We start from the raw sequence: 17,500 nt of genomic DNA on the forward strand, positions 1-17,500 counted from the left end.
ATATTTCTAATTGGGTTCGGTGATCAATTTATTCTAAATCAATTTCGCGGTAATCTTTGAAAAGGGAAAAGAATTTTGTAAACAAAAAGCAAATTTTGGCAGGAATGTAAAAGGCAGTCGAAATCGTTTCATTAGAATGGAATGTATAGATCACGATGATGAATTAGATTTATCCTCTCTTGTTGATAAAACACGGAACATAAATGTACCCATTGGACACATCATTGCAGCCCAGAGGTGGAAAAATTCAGAACTACATCACACTTTACAAAGTAAGTAAATGAAGGTATATCAAATTGAATTTATTTTTGGTGAATACTTTTAAAAAATGTATGAAAATAATTGAATTAGTCAGTCAACATAATCATTATGACATAGAATCTGACCATACAACAATATAACGAATGTGGATTGATCAATCCTGACTGTTAGTGTAATATCAGAGACATAAATAACATGTTATTTATGTCTCTGGTAATATTTAAACTTGTTTGTAGGTAATGTTCAAGTGCTGTTTGAGGAGAACCTTGGAGTTGTTGACTTTTTCCCGTCCAGTAAGATTGGTGTCATCTTCATAAGAGAGCCAGAGCTAGTTTCATTCTCAGGTCAAAAGAAAAAACTTGCTAAACTCAGAAAGGTACTAAGAAGCTGCATGGTGATCATGCAGATGTAGAAATGTATTCAGTGTTTTTATATTTACACATCATAGATAAGGAAAAGAAATATTGTTCCGTATTTCATGAAATTACAGAAGTATAAAATTAAGAAATCACCAAAGTTATTTTAAACAGAGAAAAGTACATTACAATACATCAAATACTGAAATTCAGCTCTCTTTCTGTCTTTAGCTGATTGATTATATAAACAAGATTGATTAGAAAAGCAGCACTAAAGTGCTAGAGTATTTTAACTTGAATTGTAGGCAAACAGAGTTCAGGCCATTGTGCTGGCGGAGAAGACACCAACTAGTAGCCAGTACTACCCCGAGGTTCAGAAGTTCTGTATCATGGATCTGGGCTTTAACATTATACCTGTCCCTGGTCAAAACGAGGCAGCCTCACTACTGGCACAAATGGTACTTACCATGGTAGTCCTTCACTCCTAGTCGTTCTTTGATTATGAAAATTATTTTTGGAGATTATTTTAATCTTAGAAAAGGAAAATACCTTAACTTGCATATAAGCACAGTTAAAAAATGAATAGACTTGCTCTTCACAGGTTGTAAGTGAAAGTCACATGAATGCCAACCCCTTTTTAAAGAAGAGGACCTATCGTGTTGATGAAGCATTGTTAACCACCATAAGGTCTATTCCAGGGCTTGGGAGTGTGAAAGCTCGAACTTTGCTGGAACACTTTGGAAGTATGAAAATCATATACAGTATACATAGGTTATAAGTCCATGGTAAAGGTACATGTGCCAGTATATTTTAAGGAATCAAAGATAAGCTAAGCTAACTTTCTTGAGAGTCCACAAAAAATGTTTTTTATATTTGTATTTGGACTCGGTCTCCCAAAGCGAGTCTGCAAATATACCATTAATGACCATGGTCAAATTTTCTCAGTTTCAAGAACATACTTGCAACATGTATATTAGTTGCATCTTGTCCTTATCGTATTGAATCCTACGGACCATTCTGCACTCTCTTGTGATGGAAATCTTGCCAATCTCATGAGTGCATGTATAACATCATTAACATGATTGATGATGTTTTTGATTTATTTGAAAGAAATTCTGGTGGAAAAATCATTTTTATTTTTTTTACCATGATGGCTTTTGACAAAATTACAGTAAAACATGGTTATAGCGAACACGCTTATAATGAATTGACGCTTACAGCGAAGTGATTTCTATCCCATGACTTTATTACAGGTTGCAAACTTGTCGGATATAACGAATTACGCCTATAACGAAGTAAATTTGTCCGTCCCTAGGACTTCGTTATAAGCGTGTTTTACTGTATATCATTTTTAGCTCACCTGAGCTGAAAGCTCAAGTGAGCTTTCCTGATCCCTTTTTGTCTGGCATCCATCTATCTGTCCGTCTGTAAACTTTTTACATTTTTTACTTTTCCAGAACCACTCGACCAAATTCAACCAAACTTGGCTCGAAGCATTACTGTAAACCAACTTTTATTCGTGACAACTTATTTTTGTATTGAAGCCTCAACCACACTGATATTAACATCCAGTTGGCACGGACTTGTTCGCGTTGAGAAATATTCACGACAACGAGGCTCCCACTAATGTCGTGAAAATTTCTCACTCGTAAATAAAAGTTGGTTTACAGTATTGGGTGTAGGGGATTCAAGTCTGTTAAATTGAAGGTCCACACCCTCATTAAAAGGGAAAAAAATAAGAATAATTGAAAATCTATTGGTATTTTTCAAAGATCTTCCTCTCAAAAACCATTTGGCCAGAAAGACTGAAATTTATTTGGAAGCATCCTCAGGTAATCTTAGCGTAGATTCAAGTTTGTTCAAATAATTATTCCAGGGGGTAGAGTTGGGCTACAATGGGGGATGTATTTTTACAAAGTATATATATAGAAAAATCTTTAAAAATCTACATTTCAAAAACCAATCTACCAGAAAAGCTTAACTTGTGTGCAAGCATCCTCAGATAGTGTAGATTTAAGTTTGTTGAATTCATGATCCCCAGGGATAGGTTGGGGCCACACTGGGGGTTAAAATTTTACAAAGTAATATTTAGAGAAAAATCTTCTCAAAAACTAATTGGCCAGAAAAGCTGTAACTTGTGTGCAAGCATCCTCAGATGGTGTAGATTCAAGTCTCTTCAAATCATGATCCCTGGGTGTAGGGTGGGGCCTCAATGGATACTTAATATGTGATTTGGCTAAAATATCATCCTGTTACAAAAGGGGTTTACATAAGAATATCTGAAGAAAAGTTTGAAAATCTTTATATACAAGATCTATCCTACAACATTGCCCAGATATTGTATCCATGGCTATTGTTGCTTATGTGAGTAATGTGGCCCATGGGCCTCTTGTTATAATATAGTAAGTCAAAAATGTAAAATTGGCTTTTATTGAAACGCAAACAATAACAATAAATAAAATAATTCCCCAAATATTGGCATTGGTCTAGACAGACATTTGAATGTGGTATGTTATATTATACCCCTGTAAAACAGTTACTATATAACTCTATACGAAAAAAGGTCCAGCATTTTGACAGTTTGACTGGAACTGTTAGATTGGAACTGTTAAAATCGACTGTTAAAAAAGACTGCTGACCGGTGACATCACATTCCGCGAAAACATGTTATTGATTAGAAGGGGTATAACAAAACAGTTGTTGACTGTGTCTTGGGCAACAGTTGATCTGTCGGACCGGCTCGCAAACTGTTGCTCGCAGCCTTCAGCCTTGGGCAACAGTTTGCAAGCCCGCCTGACAGATCAACTGTTGCCCTCTACCCCAGTCAACAGCTATTATTCCTTATTCATATCAATTCTGACATTTTCATAACTTGTCTGTTGTGTATTGCAACTTTAGCTAATTTCTTAACCTTTTTCTCTCTGTTGTATTGCAGGCATTGAGAATATTTGCAGAGCCTCAAACCAGGTAATCATTACAAAGTCTAAATTTATATACATGTACATGTAAAAACATCTAGATTTACCTTTTTTAAGAACACATGTATATTAAATAAAGCTTGCATATTACTTATATCAAAAGGAATTTCTTGCTCACAATAACAGTTTTGTTAATTAACAGCTCAGCAGGAAAAAGGTGCAATAACCATAGTTAAATTCCTTAATTTATATACTGGTATAATCTATGAAGAACAAATAACATCTTTAGAATGAAATAATACTTTGAGCTGAGGATCAGAGCACCTTCAATCTCATAACAACAGATCTTGATAAAACATTCTGTATCATATTACATGCTATAATATTTTTTCATTGCAGGAACTTTCCATGGTTATTGGTAAAGCTGGAGCTGTGAATGTGCTGAAATTTTTTGAAAAGAAATGATTAAATTTGCTGTCTTAAGTTTTCTGATTGAATTTTTTTTTCTAATTTATTCTTTTGCACCTGAAGTAATTGGATATTTTTCATAGCATAATTGATTTTTAAAAGAGTATAGCTGACAATACTGAAACACCAATATTCTAACATATTTAAATACATTGTGTATAAGGCATAAACCCATGTTTGTTTAAACCCTGTTCTGTGGCTGCATTAAAGCAATGCCTTTATCCCAAGGTCTGCCGGGGCACTCCATCCTACCTTGATGTCCCCCACGTCTCAGAAAAACCAACACAACTCTGTAAGCGTTTTCTTTGCCTTTAATTTCATCATTTCAACACAGTCAATAATCATTATACATGATCAACATGATGATAGTAACAAACAGTGGTATATATGGTAACATATTTGCTCATCTTTAAGTTAACCTGAGCTTCAGAGAAAAGTCTAGGGAACAATCTGCATTTGCATATATTCAAAACTCTCGCACACACTCGCACAGTAGTACATCACACACCAACAGCATATATAAATATATATTAATCTAAGAATTTCTCATGTACATATATGTGCAATAACTAGATAATTCCTATTTACACATTACAGCAACTACACTCTACTAGTAAGAGGTTTATTTACAAAACAATACTAAACACACAGTGAATGATGATATCATGGCCGCACTATTTTTGGTATTTTTTTTTCCGTACACTTTGGTCATCAACACGCTCATTTGTTCACCTCTAGATTTGGCAACAAAAATCGGACTAAAAACAAAGACTATATCAAAAACCATGACCTTGTGAGACAAGCCCAGTTACGTGAGTGAGAGGTCATGACCCTTTATTTTTTTAATTACCTGTATACAATAGTTCACTACATGTGGAGATTACAGGAGCTACATATATTTCTAAGGGGGGGGGGGGGGGGTGTTACAAATCTGTCAGTAACAAGTTGACAATGATCATGAAATAGTAGACTTAGATAATATGACTACTGAACTACCAGCAAGCTTTTAAGTATATAACAGCAGTTACATTGTAATAAATAGCGTCCATAGTTGGAACAGTCCAAGGACATTGTTCGTTTAGAGGACCCTTTTTTACTTGAGCACACTATGATTAACAATATCTTATTAAATACAATCAACACATCAATTTCATTCCATATCTTTTTTGTTTGTTTTTGTTTTGACAATACACACTTCCGTTTGTAATCAACCACAGCAAGACAACAGTGTTATTGCTATGGATGTCAAGTCAATGTAAACATAAAAGTTAAAAGTCATATATCTTATTAAAAATACAAAGTCTGCATATATAAATCACATGCATTAAAAACAGGCATAATAAATTGTGAGAAATCAATTTAAAAATTTTTAACATTGCACTATCATAACACATCTCAATAAATTAATGCAAACTATTCATTTTATATAATTGACTCATAATATATGGAATATCTGGATGTCTGAACAAAACAGACATTGGTTCAAATATCTATCACTGATTGAGGAGATACAATCTGCCAATGATGTCAGCAGGATTCCAGAAGTATCTAAGGAGTCCAGTCTATGACAGAGACTGTATATGACTTGGATAAAACGACCCCCATGATTCATAAGTGTGAAGCATGTAGCACCTCATGGGTTTGTGTAGAGGACCACGAGCCATGATAGAGTGTCGGATGCTGGGAGGCAGGTGCCCTCCGACAGAAAGACCATTGACCAGTCATTGGTGACACTAACTACAGGAACCTAATTAAGACCTTTCTATAGACTCAGCATTTGGGTTGCCATACTTCTCAAATACAGATTTGACATAGTCCGCTAGTTCACCCTGCTTCTCCTCACCCCTCTTGATGAAGGAATGTTTGAGGAGTTCCACATAATTCGGACGTGTTGTTACACTTTTCTGTAAGCTGCAACAAAGAATGGAAAAAATTATTCATATATTTAATTCAGTTTATTGACATTACCATGTTGGCATACAGTCAAAATGAAATTAATTGACAGACAAAATTATATTACAATTTTTCATTTGAATGAAATTGATTTTCAACAGGTACATGTACCAAGTTATTCAAATACATGTAGTCCTCCATAATAGAACTAAAATCTTTGATTGTTAAGAACTACATCTAAATATTCTCTGTGACAAGCATTGTATGAAGGAGTAATGGGACACCAAAATATTGTGATATACCGGTACTTTCTTTTAACAAAAAAAGAAATAAATTGAACTGTAACTTTATTTTTTTCTTTCACAAGGAATACCCAGTAATCATAATAATTTAAATGAATTTTATAATCAAATACTATATGATTTGAAAATTTTAAATTGATGATTATATTTTGAATATGATGTAGTGTACTTTTATCTATGTTGATAACAAGACGTCCCATACCACCTTAAAACAAATTCTTTATTACCATTTGGTGATGAAGTCTTCAAACTCAGCAGAAAATTCCTCTTTGGGTAGGGTAGGAGGGGGGTCCTGTACCACCTGCTTCAGCTGCTCAAAAGGGGTCTTCCAAGTCGGGTACGGGAACTGACCAGTGGCCAACTCGATCTTAAAAAAAAAAAAAAAGTGTAACTTTGAAACACAATCTATTAATATTGTATTTTCTTTAAGTTAGACTTTAACATCTGGGGTAACTATCCTTGTTTCTCTACAGACGGATTATAAGTGTATCCATGTTGTTTATTACATGCATTAAGTTTTATTATTTAATAATAAATAGTTACCATGGTGATTCCCAGACTCCACACATCAGACCGGATATCATAGCCTTTTTGTCCAGACTCTGGATTAATTCTCTCTGGCTGCAAAAATGTACACAAAATACATTTAATATTTACTGGTATATGTAAATAACATGTATTTATATATTATAGCTAGTTTTACCATATTCATTACTTGTGAATTTATTTGATGTTATGAATTTTTCTAGCATATATAAAAAAAAACTAAATAATACAATAAAATACAATTTTATTTTTTGTAAGTTTTGCAATACAAATTTTGCAAAAATGGTGCAAATCTGTGGTTTTAACTTGATCTTAAAATGCTTACTGCTGTGTACAGTTTGCATTTCATATGAAATGACTGACTGACAGATAGAGAGACTTACTGCCATGTACGGTTTGCAGCCAGCATCTATTGTTTTGGCCACAGAGTCCACCAAGTAACCACTGATTCCAAAGTCACAGATCTTCACCTGGCCCTTCTCGTTGATCAATATATTGGAGGGCTTCACATCCCTGTGGATGACCTTTAGCTCAGACTGTAGGTAATGCAGTGCCTTCACTACCTGTTCAGGTAAAAACAAACAAGAATCGTTACAAACAGGATGAATTGTTTCTTTAGGAAATTATAATGTCAATGATTTTTTTATTGATGGGCATCTTGTACCAATTGAACTTGATTAAGCACAATGACTTCCTAGAGACATCAATATCCGGTAGATTTTATTTATCTCTTGGAGATAAATTTAAATTAGGTCACAGGAAATCCAAAATTATCAACAAAAAGGATTGTCCAAGTGGCTTGAGGAACCCCTGCATAGATGATAAAGACATAGAATGTGATAAACAAGGTACACCAGTTCTATCAGTAATGTGATCTACAGAAGCTGTGGAGGCTCTGTCACCGGGTCAAGGTCAGACTCGGGGTTAATGTCCATATCACAGGCCATGAGTTGTAATCTTGTGGACAAAGACTTTTCACAGGGGATATCTACAGCATGGAATCCCAGCTCCAACTCTTGTACAATATAGGGTTCAACCCTACCTATGCTTCTAAGACACTGTATTATAAGGTACCTTACATAGCTTGCAATTGGAATTGCAAACAATTACAATTAGAATACCTATGCATTTACATATAACATGACTAAAGCCAGAGGAGATAAAAAGACAGAGCCCTGGATTCTAAAACCATTTTAAGCTTTCTTGTATGTTGTTTGGACACAGCAGTGAAATGAGTGCAAGGGTACACTTACAGAGAAAGCAACAATGCTGAGAACATCCTCTGGAATACGGTCCTTATTCTCATAAATCTTCTTGTAGAATTTGTCCAGTGGAGCATCCATCACTTCCATAACAATCCACACATCTCCCTGTCAAATTAAATTAAAAATTAGGCACAACACACTCCATTTATAGCAGAATATACTTGATGACACCAACCACAATGGTGGAAAAAAAATCTGAAAGATTATAGTTTATGTTACAAAAGCCAAAGGTTTACCTCTCTGAACAGGGCACCATAAAAAGTGACGGTATATGGACAGGATCCACTCCTCATGTTCACGTCTAGATCCATCAGGAGTCGCTTCTGCTCCTGGCTGTTAACTGTCATAGGAATTCTCTACAACAGAGAGAACATCCACAATAGAGAGCAGGTTCTAACCTTAACATGTAATGGTACTCTCAGAGGGACTTTCAAAATAATTGGTTTGAAATATTGTATTGTTTATATAATAAACAGTAGGTTTGCACATTGGGTTCTAACAACTTAGTAGGCTTTCGAGATTTGACACATTACAGAAGCTTTTCTTTAATCATTGGATATACCATACATATTTAAATTTTGGGGAATGACTTAACAGAAATCAAATTCCTAGTAAATTTAAAAGTTTAACTGAAAAGATTATATCAGTAGCTTAAGAAAACCTAGAATAAAGGTTAATTTAAAAGTTTTATACATATTAACTACAATTTATATGGATTAAATTCAAAGATCCTTAATTTTGCTCCACTTTCAATTGGCAGCGTATAGTACACTTAAAACGAAATGTTACCTTGACAGCGAGAACGGCCCCACTGGTGCGGTGTCTCACCAGGTCTACGATGCCATAGGCACCCCGCCCAAGATTCCGGATGGTGATCAAGTCACAGGCATCTATCTCAAACTCCTTCCCCTCATACATGATCTTCACCTTGGAGTCCTGAATTGGAGGCCTGCAGGAAAGGAACAGTCAATATTATTATACCTTTGTGAATATTTTCTATGTAAATAATGAGGAATAAACATGCTATTCCATCTATCCATGATATGTTTCCATGCAATCTATCCATGGTGAATAGTCGGCGAAACTATTCACTGATGCTTTTCAATTTCCCTTGATCTTAAACTTGGAACACCTCTGGTCTAATCTGAGTCACTACGTTAAATTCAAAGTCTGATAACTCTAATTTGTTAACCTTTAAGAAAATCAGCATCGCCAATAAAGTTTTCTTAGGTATTATAATAAAATACCTATTTACTATTTGGACAATAGCAAGTTTACTGACCTCCTCAACAGCAACTATTTCCCTTGGAAATGCCTTGTAAAAAGTTGCTGTTTCATAGCCAGTAAATAGGTATATACTATGGTACTACACATATTTCAGAGTTGGATCTTTCAAGAAGAAAATGTATGATATGTTTTAAGAAAGTGTTATTTTGAAATATTTTAAAGAAGTGCTAGTGTATATACACTTGAAAATTGTGATCAGAGGTATGTCTACAGAACTAAAACTGCTTGCAGATCAATCTGTGACTATAGAACTGCTGGCTGATCTACCTCTACCTGCTGTAACAAGGAAGTGAAGGCATAAAGTGCCCTTGAAACTGAAAGTACACCTGTTCCTTATCAGTCAAGTGGCCACAAACAATACAAGAGGTCTATACATCCCTCAGCACTGATTGCAACCAAAACCTGTACTGGCCAGAATTTGTACAAATTTAACAAAATTGTGTTGAGGTATTTATCAATAAAGCATGTTGGGAGTATCAACATATAAGCATACCCTTCATCTAAAGTATAAAAAACCCACCTAATTGATAGCCTAGAGATGACATTGTTATACAGGTAATATGGAAAAATCATTTTGAATACATAACTAGGTAATAATTAACACTTTTTGTGACCAAAATAAAATAACCTGACATTGGTTTATCATTGTCCCAATTAAATTACCCAGCTGGATTACTGATTAGGTACTTACACCGGTGGGGGTGGTACATCTTCCTTTGGCTGCTCAATTTTAAACTGCAAGCCTGGGGGCCGTCTTTTACCTGTATCCAAAAAAGTAATGAAAATAGATTTAAAGCTCTACAACACACGTGTCTAAATTGCTGTCCTTGTTAAAAAGATGCATTAAGACATTGACATAAATTAGCAGAACCTTTCAACTTCATTATTCTTCCAGACATGCAATGAATTACACGACTGTTCGGAGGGATAAGATAAACTGACAAGTCAGGCTGTGTAGAGTTGGGGAAAACCCAGAGTGTGGTTTCTGAAATCTAGCCGACCTTCAGCACTTGTGGGAGTGTTCACAGGAAAAACTCATTAAAGTGTTAGCATGCCGGCCTCAAGCTAAACAATCAATAGAAGAGAGTGGGATCCAGATCTGACGCTCCAGCGTGACCTGTTTACAGTCTGATGTAAGGCTTGTTTTTCAATGTCCCAGACATGTTTACAGTTAGAGACCGACTTTCTGAGGAGAAAGGTGATCAAGTGCAGCCTTCTTACAAAAGCTACAAAAGCTGTGCTGTACCACGCTTTGCTGTACTACCGACAGGCACCATGACAAAATCAACTAATAAACAATCTAGAGCGATTCAGAACCCCTAAACCGCACAAACGATTGGCATTCAAGGCGTCTGTGGAATGTTGACAAGCCACACTCCACTGATTATATAATTATTGAATTTTTATTTTTTAGTTAAAGCTAAGAAAAACAAATGATACAGTTTTGTTTAGTTACAATGCATTCATTGCAAGATTGTACAACATATAGATGCAGTTATTTGATTATTTATTCATTTTGATCAAGTGTACCAGTATATATTGATAATTTCCTCTGTACAGAAACAGCACATCCTGTTTTTCTTTTTGATGCTTCAGAGTTCATTTATCCAGTATTATACCTGGACACCCTCTTGGCATTTTGAGCAGAAAACACAACCAAATAATAAGGGTCATCAGGTAAGCTGGAATTAGGCTTACCTTTTCTTGGTGTCTCCTTCGGTGACCCATTAATCCCCGAGTTAAAGTTTACTTGGATTGGATTAGCCATCATTTTGATTGTCAAACAAAATCACATATATAAACCCAGTAATACTTCAAGTATGGAGTTAAATTTTCAATACACTAAAATATTTCTACAAATTTCCAAGAATGCATGTTTACAATAGAATTGGCACTGAGCACATGATCATGTCCGGATGAATCATGAAATACTATTGGTCAATACACACTATTATTTTCCCCTCAATCTCACAGCTCATTCATATGGAGGCATGAGTCAGCAGGTTGAAGCGATCTGATTGGCTGTTATAAAGGTCAAACTACTTAAAGGGGACTACCCAGATCGTGACTGCTGCGTTCACACACCGCTAGGTGACAGGCAAAACAAGGCAGTCATGAATATTCATAACATCACACTATCTACAGGTATAATATACGGAGCGAATATCAGGCGTCTGAGAGATGACGGACTCTACTTAGTATGGCTCCTTTCTTACTAATATAAATCGGAGTCAGACAGCACATAAACTCCTTAAAATTAATCTAAAAGATATCATTTCTACGATGTAGATATGAAATATGAATATGTTTGATGAAATAATTTTGTAATTATCAGTAAAAGAATGATGGATTACAAAAAATTGGATAAATTTTCTATTTCTGTAAAGGCTTTCGGTGAAGACCTGTCAGATTGCTTCCAATATTAGTCTAAAAATAGTCCAGACTACGAATGAAGCTTCGCAGCTGTAGATTAATCAATTTAAAAGTATAATTAAAAAGCCTCAAGTTATTGCATTACAGTTCAACGCCTTACACTGGTTCTAATAATGGACTTTCAAACCAGTCTGGGTATTAGTTCTGCAGTGTCGCTAACAAAATAGCTTAGTTAAGGTTCTCAACATATTTCATATGCAAAAAAATACTGATCTCCTTGAAAAAATGTAAAAAGGCATCTTAGTTCTAAGTTTTAGCTTGTAAGCTTAGATGAAGAGAACTCGATCAGATCAGATAAAGGACAGATTAAATCCAAATGTAAATCACTGATGCAGATGAAGGGCAGGATAACATCAAAGCTCAACATTCATATTCAGTTAACAGGAATATTGAGCTGCAAAGTGCAGTCTCTTGTGCAATTGTTCATGTTTTAACAACTAAAAAATATTTGAAAAGTAGAGCTTTTTTTTAAGAGGGGGGGGGGGGGGTTAAAAAAAACCAAGGCATTTTTAATTTACTGGTACATCAAATTGAGATTTACCTTAAAATACCCGGTTTATACCAGTATATGTCTAATGTCAGAACTCTTGAACCTAAAAACATGATGAACCATGAATTGGCTTTAAAGTACATGTATTTAATACATAGGAATGATATAACATTACACTGAAATATGTCAGATATAAAATCACACCCACTAGATGTTAAATAGAGAGACACAATAGCAAAGTTCCTATTATTGTCAAAATATATGAAGATATAGTGATAGGGATTTCCACCTCACTTTCAATGGATTCTTTTAATTTTATGAAGCTTTCAAGCTGAAAATTTTGATGCACAAGGGAATGATGTCTTCAAGTTATTACTCTGAATGCATGATCTTGCCTTGTTTCCTTATTAATAAAAACATTCCAGGGAAAGACAATTTCTGTAACTAAACAGACCTTAATAGATGGGGGTTAAATGGACATGGCTTCCCTTTTTAGAGATGGATAGTAAAACTGAAAACTTCGATAAATCCCCCACTCAGAGATTGTAAAAATAAAAATTCCTAAAGTTTGAAAATAATGGGTTTTCCTTGATTTATTTTGATCCTGCCTAGTGTCAAGTACTATGTACTGTTTATAGTAATCATAAATGTTTGAATCAATGAATCACAAGACAACTGGACAAAAATTTCATTATAAATCTTCATCACTTTTAAAATTGGAGAAAATCTCAAACTTTATAAGTAAAACAACAATCTCAGAAAACCCTATTTTAAAAACAGCACAAATAATCATGTGACAAGGTGAAACACTCAAATAAGCTGGCATCAATAGTTCTCCATATCTACTCTACATCATTTTAAAAAAATATGTAATTATATACAGAAACAAAATGTATTACCAATTAACAAAGCCATTCAAGACCAAAAGTTCTATAGGTCAATATCACTGGGTAGATTAACTATATAATACATGTACAGCAATTGTTCTACCTTTATATATTTCACTTTCAAGTTTGCAAAAATTATTAAATATTAATATTATTAAATGAATCACAAGACGACTGGACAAAAATTTCAGGATAGATTTTCATCATTTTTAAAATTGGAGAAAACCTCACACTTTAAAAGTAAAACAACTCATTCTGAATAAGAATCTCAGAAAACCCTATTTTAAAAACATCACAATTATGTGACAAGGTGAAACACTCAAAATATAAAGCTGGCATCAATAGTTCTCCATATCTTCATCATTTTAAAAAAAAATGTACCTGGTAATACATACCAACACTACAAATTAATAAAGCCATTTAAGATCAATAGTTCTGTACGTCAATATCCTTGGGTATAGATTAACTATATAATACAGCTCAGCAATTATTCTATCTTTACATATTTCACTTTCCAGTAAATGAAAATTATTCATTCCCGTTTTTACTAAATAAATGAACCTCTATTTCTTTTTTGCTTTTTGAAACTTTAAAACTTTTATTTATTTGCTTCAAATTCTAAAGAATCCTAAGAAGGATAAAATTAATTATATATATATTCATGTATAAAAATAGCAATGCTATTTTGGGGAGTTGATTTTTATCAACTCTTCCATACAGTTACTCTAGGGAAAAGTTAGTGGACCTAAGCACAATTAAATCATCATCGCCGACAAGACAGTATAGACATAGTACATGTACTTCAGAATAATCGATAAATTCCATGTAATGTATTCGGAAGCATTGTTTTTCAAGGAAACTTATTCATAAACACCTTGAAAATAGTCAGATTTTAAATGGTTCGAACAATTAAGATATTTATTTTAGTGGAATGTATTCCTAGGCCAAAGCTCAATAGGACTGGCTCGCTGTCTTTGATACCAAATTGCGATTTCTAAAGCAGTAACGTTTGGACTCAATGGAAGACTATCAAATCTAAAGACAGAACCAGAACTGGCCTACTCTAGACTCTATTATTATTTGGTTTTTTTTTAATTGCTTGGATACACTTTTCTGGAAATATTTAGAATACTGATACATAATACATAACAGACTTTGATGGTGTTAATTTTATCTTATTCATATTATATAAAAAACAAGAGATGTTTGTGAAACATATACCCCCTCCCTTGGAAACATCCACAAAAAAAATGAACGTAAACTGCAAATATTTGGATTTTTTTAAGTCCAAGGAGCCGCATAACTCTGTCGGAAATTGCTCTATCATATCCAAAATCAAACTTGACCTAGATATTATTTAGATAAACCTGTATACCAAATTTCATATTAATATATGCACCCTCCGCGAAGAAAATGAGCAGAAACTGCAAATAACTGGAATTTTTCTATATCCAAGGGCCATAATTCTGTTGAATATTGCATGACCGTACCCAATATCAAACTTGACCTCAATATTATCATGATACACCCGTATACCAAATTTCATTTCAATATTATCATCCTCTCCAAAGAAAATGAGCGGAAACTGTAAATACCTGGAATTTTTTTTTACGTCCAAGGGCCATAACTCTGTCGAAAATTGCTCGATCGTACCCAATATCAAACATGACCTAGATATTATCATGATACACATGTACACCAAATTTCATTTCAATATATGTTCATCCTCTCCGAAGAAAATGAGCGGAAACTGCAAATACCTGGAATTTTTTTACGTCCAAGGGCCATAACTCTGTCGAAAATTGCTCGATCATACCCAGTATCGAACTTGACCTAGATATTATCATAATAAACCTGTATACTAAATTTCGTTTCAATATGTTCATCCCTTGCAAAGAAAATGAACGGAAACTGTTGGTGGACCGAGCGACAGACAGCAGCGAAGCAATATGCCCTCCCTTCTTCACCATGCAAAATTACATATCACTGATTTTCAAATAAAAAATAATCAATTAAATCAACTCCTGTCAGTATTTCAGTACTTTGATTAGATTTTGGTTACACCAAAGACTTTACGGTCAGGAGATAATTTCATTTAATCAATTGTTTTCATAGATCTGATTTTGTTTGAGATAATATCAAACATTTAAAATACATATGTCTTCATGTGTCTTGCTTTTTTTTGTTTTGTTTATTTCTTTTTTTTCAGTCAAATTAATTTTGCCAATATTCTTAAATATACGCCATCATAGTAAGAACATTATAGTTACGTCACAAATATGATATTCCTTGAAATGCCAACAAATATTTTCTCAGAATTTAAATTAAAGAGGTCATGTCAAACAGACTACTTCCTTGTCCAGCCTCTGCAGCCTCATGATGGCAATTTTTATCTGTAACATCAGATTTAGTCAATAGCCAATATCTTAATAATTGATCAGGCAAAGTTTGATTGGGGTCACATTTCAAATTTTTTTTCAATTTTTTTTTTTTGGCTTTGGAAGTGCAAACAAAATATTTTAAGAAGAGCATGCATAGTGTTTCAGTTTCACATAAAGGAAAAACCTCATAATCTAAACCTACATTGGCCTTTGAATTATTCCTTCCTGTGAAATGACTTAATGGGTATGAGATAAAGTGACCTTGAAGCTTACATCTAAACAGTTTGTATTAAAGTGCCTGCTGTTTAAAAAAAAACCTGAGGTAAATGCTTGTCCTTGACAGTCATGTGACCTTGACATGATAATCTTTGAACATTAGAAAATGGTGACCTTGACTTTTTACATCCTTCAATATGAACTTTAAATTGTATTCTACAATGTCATGCATTTGAGACATGTTGATAAGTTTCAGAGATCATTGGATTACTCTCAACCTGCACAAGTTTGACAACTTCCAACCTCCAATAAAAAAAAAACATTCTATGTCAAATCAATGTTCTCTAAGCCAGTTTAAAGATGATTAGTGATTTTTTTTTGTTAATTTCTCATCAAAGGATATCATTTTTATTGTGACGTATTATATTTACTTTCTGAACCATGGTGTTTTGACTTGATTTGTCAGATCAAAAGCTACTTAACTTCAAGTAACAGGTTTTTTATTTTTTGGCACAGTAGACACCTGAACCTTTGATGGCATTTGCAGCATTTTAAAGGTTTAAAGACCTGCTTTCTTGAATTCAAAGAATGTATTGAATGTTTTTTAAAGCAACTTCTGCAAAATTCTATCAATTAAAAATGCATTAGATTAAGAGAGGGAATATCTAATTACTGATTCTGTAGCATTTCTTGGAAAGGTTTTACTTAAAAAAAAAATACTGACAAGATTTCAAAGTACCTTGCATAAATATTAAAATTATAATCTAAGTGGCAAAGGGCTGAAATAAATATGGTGTTTTAAAGAATCTTCTTACTACATAAACAAGTAAGTCTGAAGGCCTGCAGTTTTGATGTGTTTTTGTTTTGGTCTATCGGTGTCTTGGTATGGCTCTAAGTACGGTTACATACAGTAAGATGCAGGACATCAATTTATATTGAAGGAAATAATCACATGTATATTAAGTAATAGAAAACTACCAAGTGACAAGTCTTGTATGTTAATAAAATACTTTCAATTACTATTTAGATACGCCCTTTTGTGGTAGATTAATTTACATTAAGTCTAGTTACTTTTTAATCATGCAAAGGTCATTAACTCTATACAATTGTACAATAAATTTCTTTGAAAAGCCCAGAATATTCTTCACTATTTTCAAAACTGGCGTTTTAATTTAAGAGCTTAAAATTTGTCAAAAATAAAATAAAATAATACTTTCATCAATAATTGTTTTACAACAGCATTTGCACCAGTGATAGTATGAAAGTGCACGCGCGAGAGTGGGCCAGTAGGTCATCCGCTGAGACAAGTTGTCCTACAAAAAATAAGGGGCATGCATTCCGCATGCTTGTGGCTTAAATGCACGTCAGTAAGTCTAAGTTGTAACGCTAAATGCAAAATGCATCGAAAACAAAGCAACCTTCAGCTGGTTTACCTGGCATGATCCCCGATTCATTCAACTATCGGGGCGGTGAACTTTGCAAGCCTCTTTCTTCCTGATCACAAATATTGTCTACACGTGCACCTCCAAATCGGGTAAATGCTTCCTTAAAGATTGTTCTATCAGCTACTGGACCGCTAAAGCATCATCATTTTTGCACAGATAGATAATTTCTGCAATTTCACAACCCTGGATGTCACGTACTGCTTGTTGCAATGATCCTGCGAAGTGTGAGGGAAACCCGCTGACGTCACACATGACTCAACCACGGGGCTTGCCTACTACAGAGGGACAAATAATCAAACAGTTACCATGCATCAGATATATCGATAAAATTTGCAGTTAATATGATAATCAA

At 34.1% G+C, this 17,500-nt stretch overlaps 2 protein-coding genes across 4 annotated transcripts; one reads left to right on the plus strand and one right to left on the minus strand.

The window, feature by feature from the left end:
* Window positions 1-29: 29 nt before the first annotated feature.
* Window positions 30-4,022, plus strand: LOC128164738 (Fanconi anemia core complex-associated protein 24-like). Its single transcript, XM_052828733.1, has 6 exons — window positions 30-272; window positions 498-637; window positions 923-1,075; window positions 1,219-1,360; window positions 3,553-3,584; window positions 3,935-4,022. Exons 1-6 carry the CDS (start codon window positions 137-139, stop codon window positions 3,998-4,000), a joined length of 669 nt encoding a protein of 222 aa, XP_052684693.1. The 5' UTR covers window positions 30-136; the 3' UTR covers window positions 4,001-4,022.
* Window positions 4,023-4,298: 276 nt separating this feature from the next.
* On the minus strand, window positions 4,299-17,386 carry LOC128164737 (dual specificity mitogen-activated protein kinase kinase 6-like). Of its 3 annotated transcripts, none has more exons than XM_052828732.1 (9): window positions 17,137-17,386; window positions 9,988-10,057; window positions 8,799-8,958; window positions 8,246-8,365; window positions 7,998-8,114; window positions 7,128-7,307; window positions 6,742-6,819; window positions 6,426-6,565; window positions 4,299-5,914 (listed from the first exon to the last, which is right to left on the minus strand). In XM_052828732.1, exons 1-9 carry the CDS (start codon window positions 17,141-17,143, stop codon window positions 5,755-5,757), a joined length of 1,032 nt encoding a protein of 343 aa, XP_052684692.1. In that variant the 5' UTR covers window positions 17,144-17,386; the 3' UTR covers window positions 4,299-5,754. The 3 variants fall into 3 exon arrangements, with proteins under 3 accessions (XP_052684692.1, XP_052684690.1, XP_052684691.1); XM_052828730.1 differs by lacking the exon at window positions 17,137-17,386 and adding an exon at window positions 10,995-11,263; XM_052828731.1 differs by lacking the exon at window positions 17,137-17,386 and adding an exon at window positions 10,168-10,554.
* Window positions 17,387-17,500: the final 114 nt, after the last annotated feature.

Source organism: Crassostrea angulata, chromosome 10 (genome assembly GCF_025612915.1).
Source record: "Crassostrea angulata isolate pt1a10 chromosome 10, ASM2561291v2, whole genome shotgun sequence".
NCBI classification, from domain to species: Eukaryota; Metazoa; Mollusca; class Bivalvia; order Ostreida; family Ostreidae; genus Magallana; species Magallana angulata.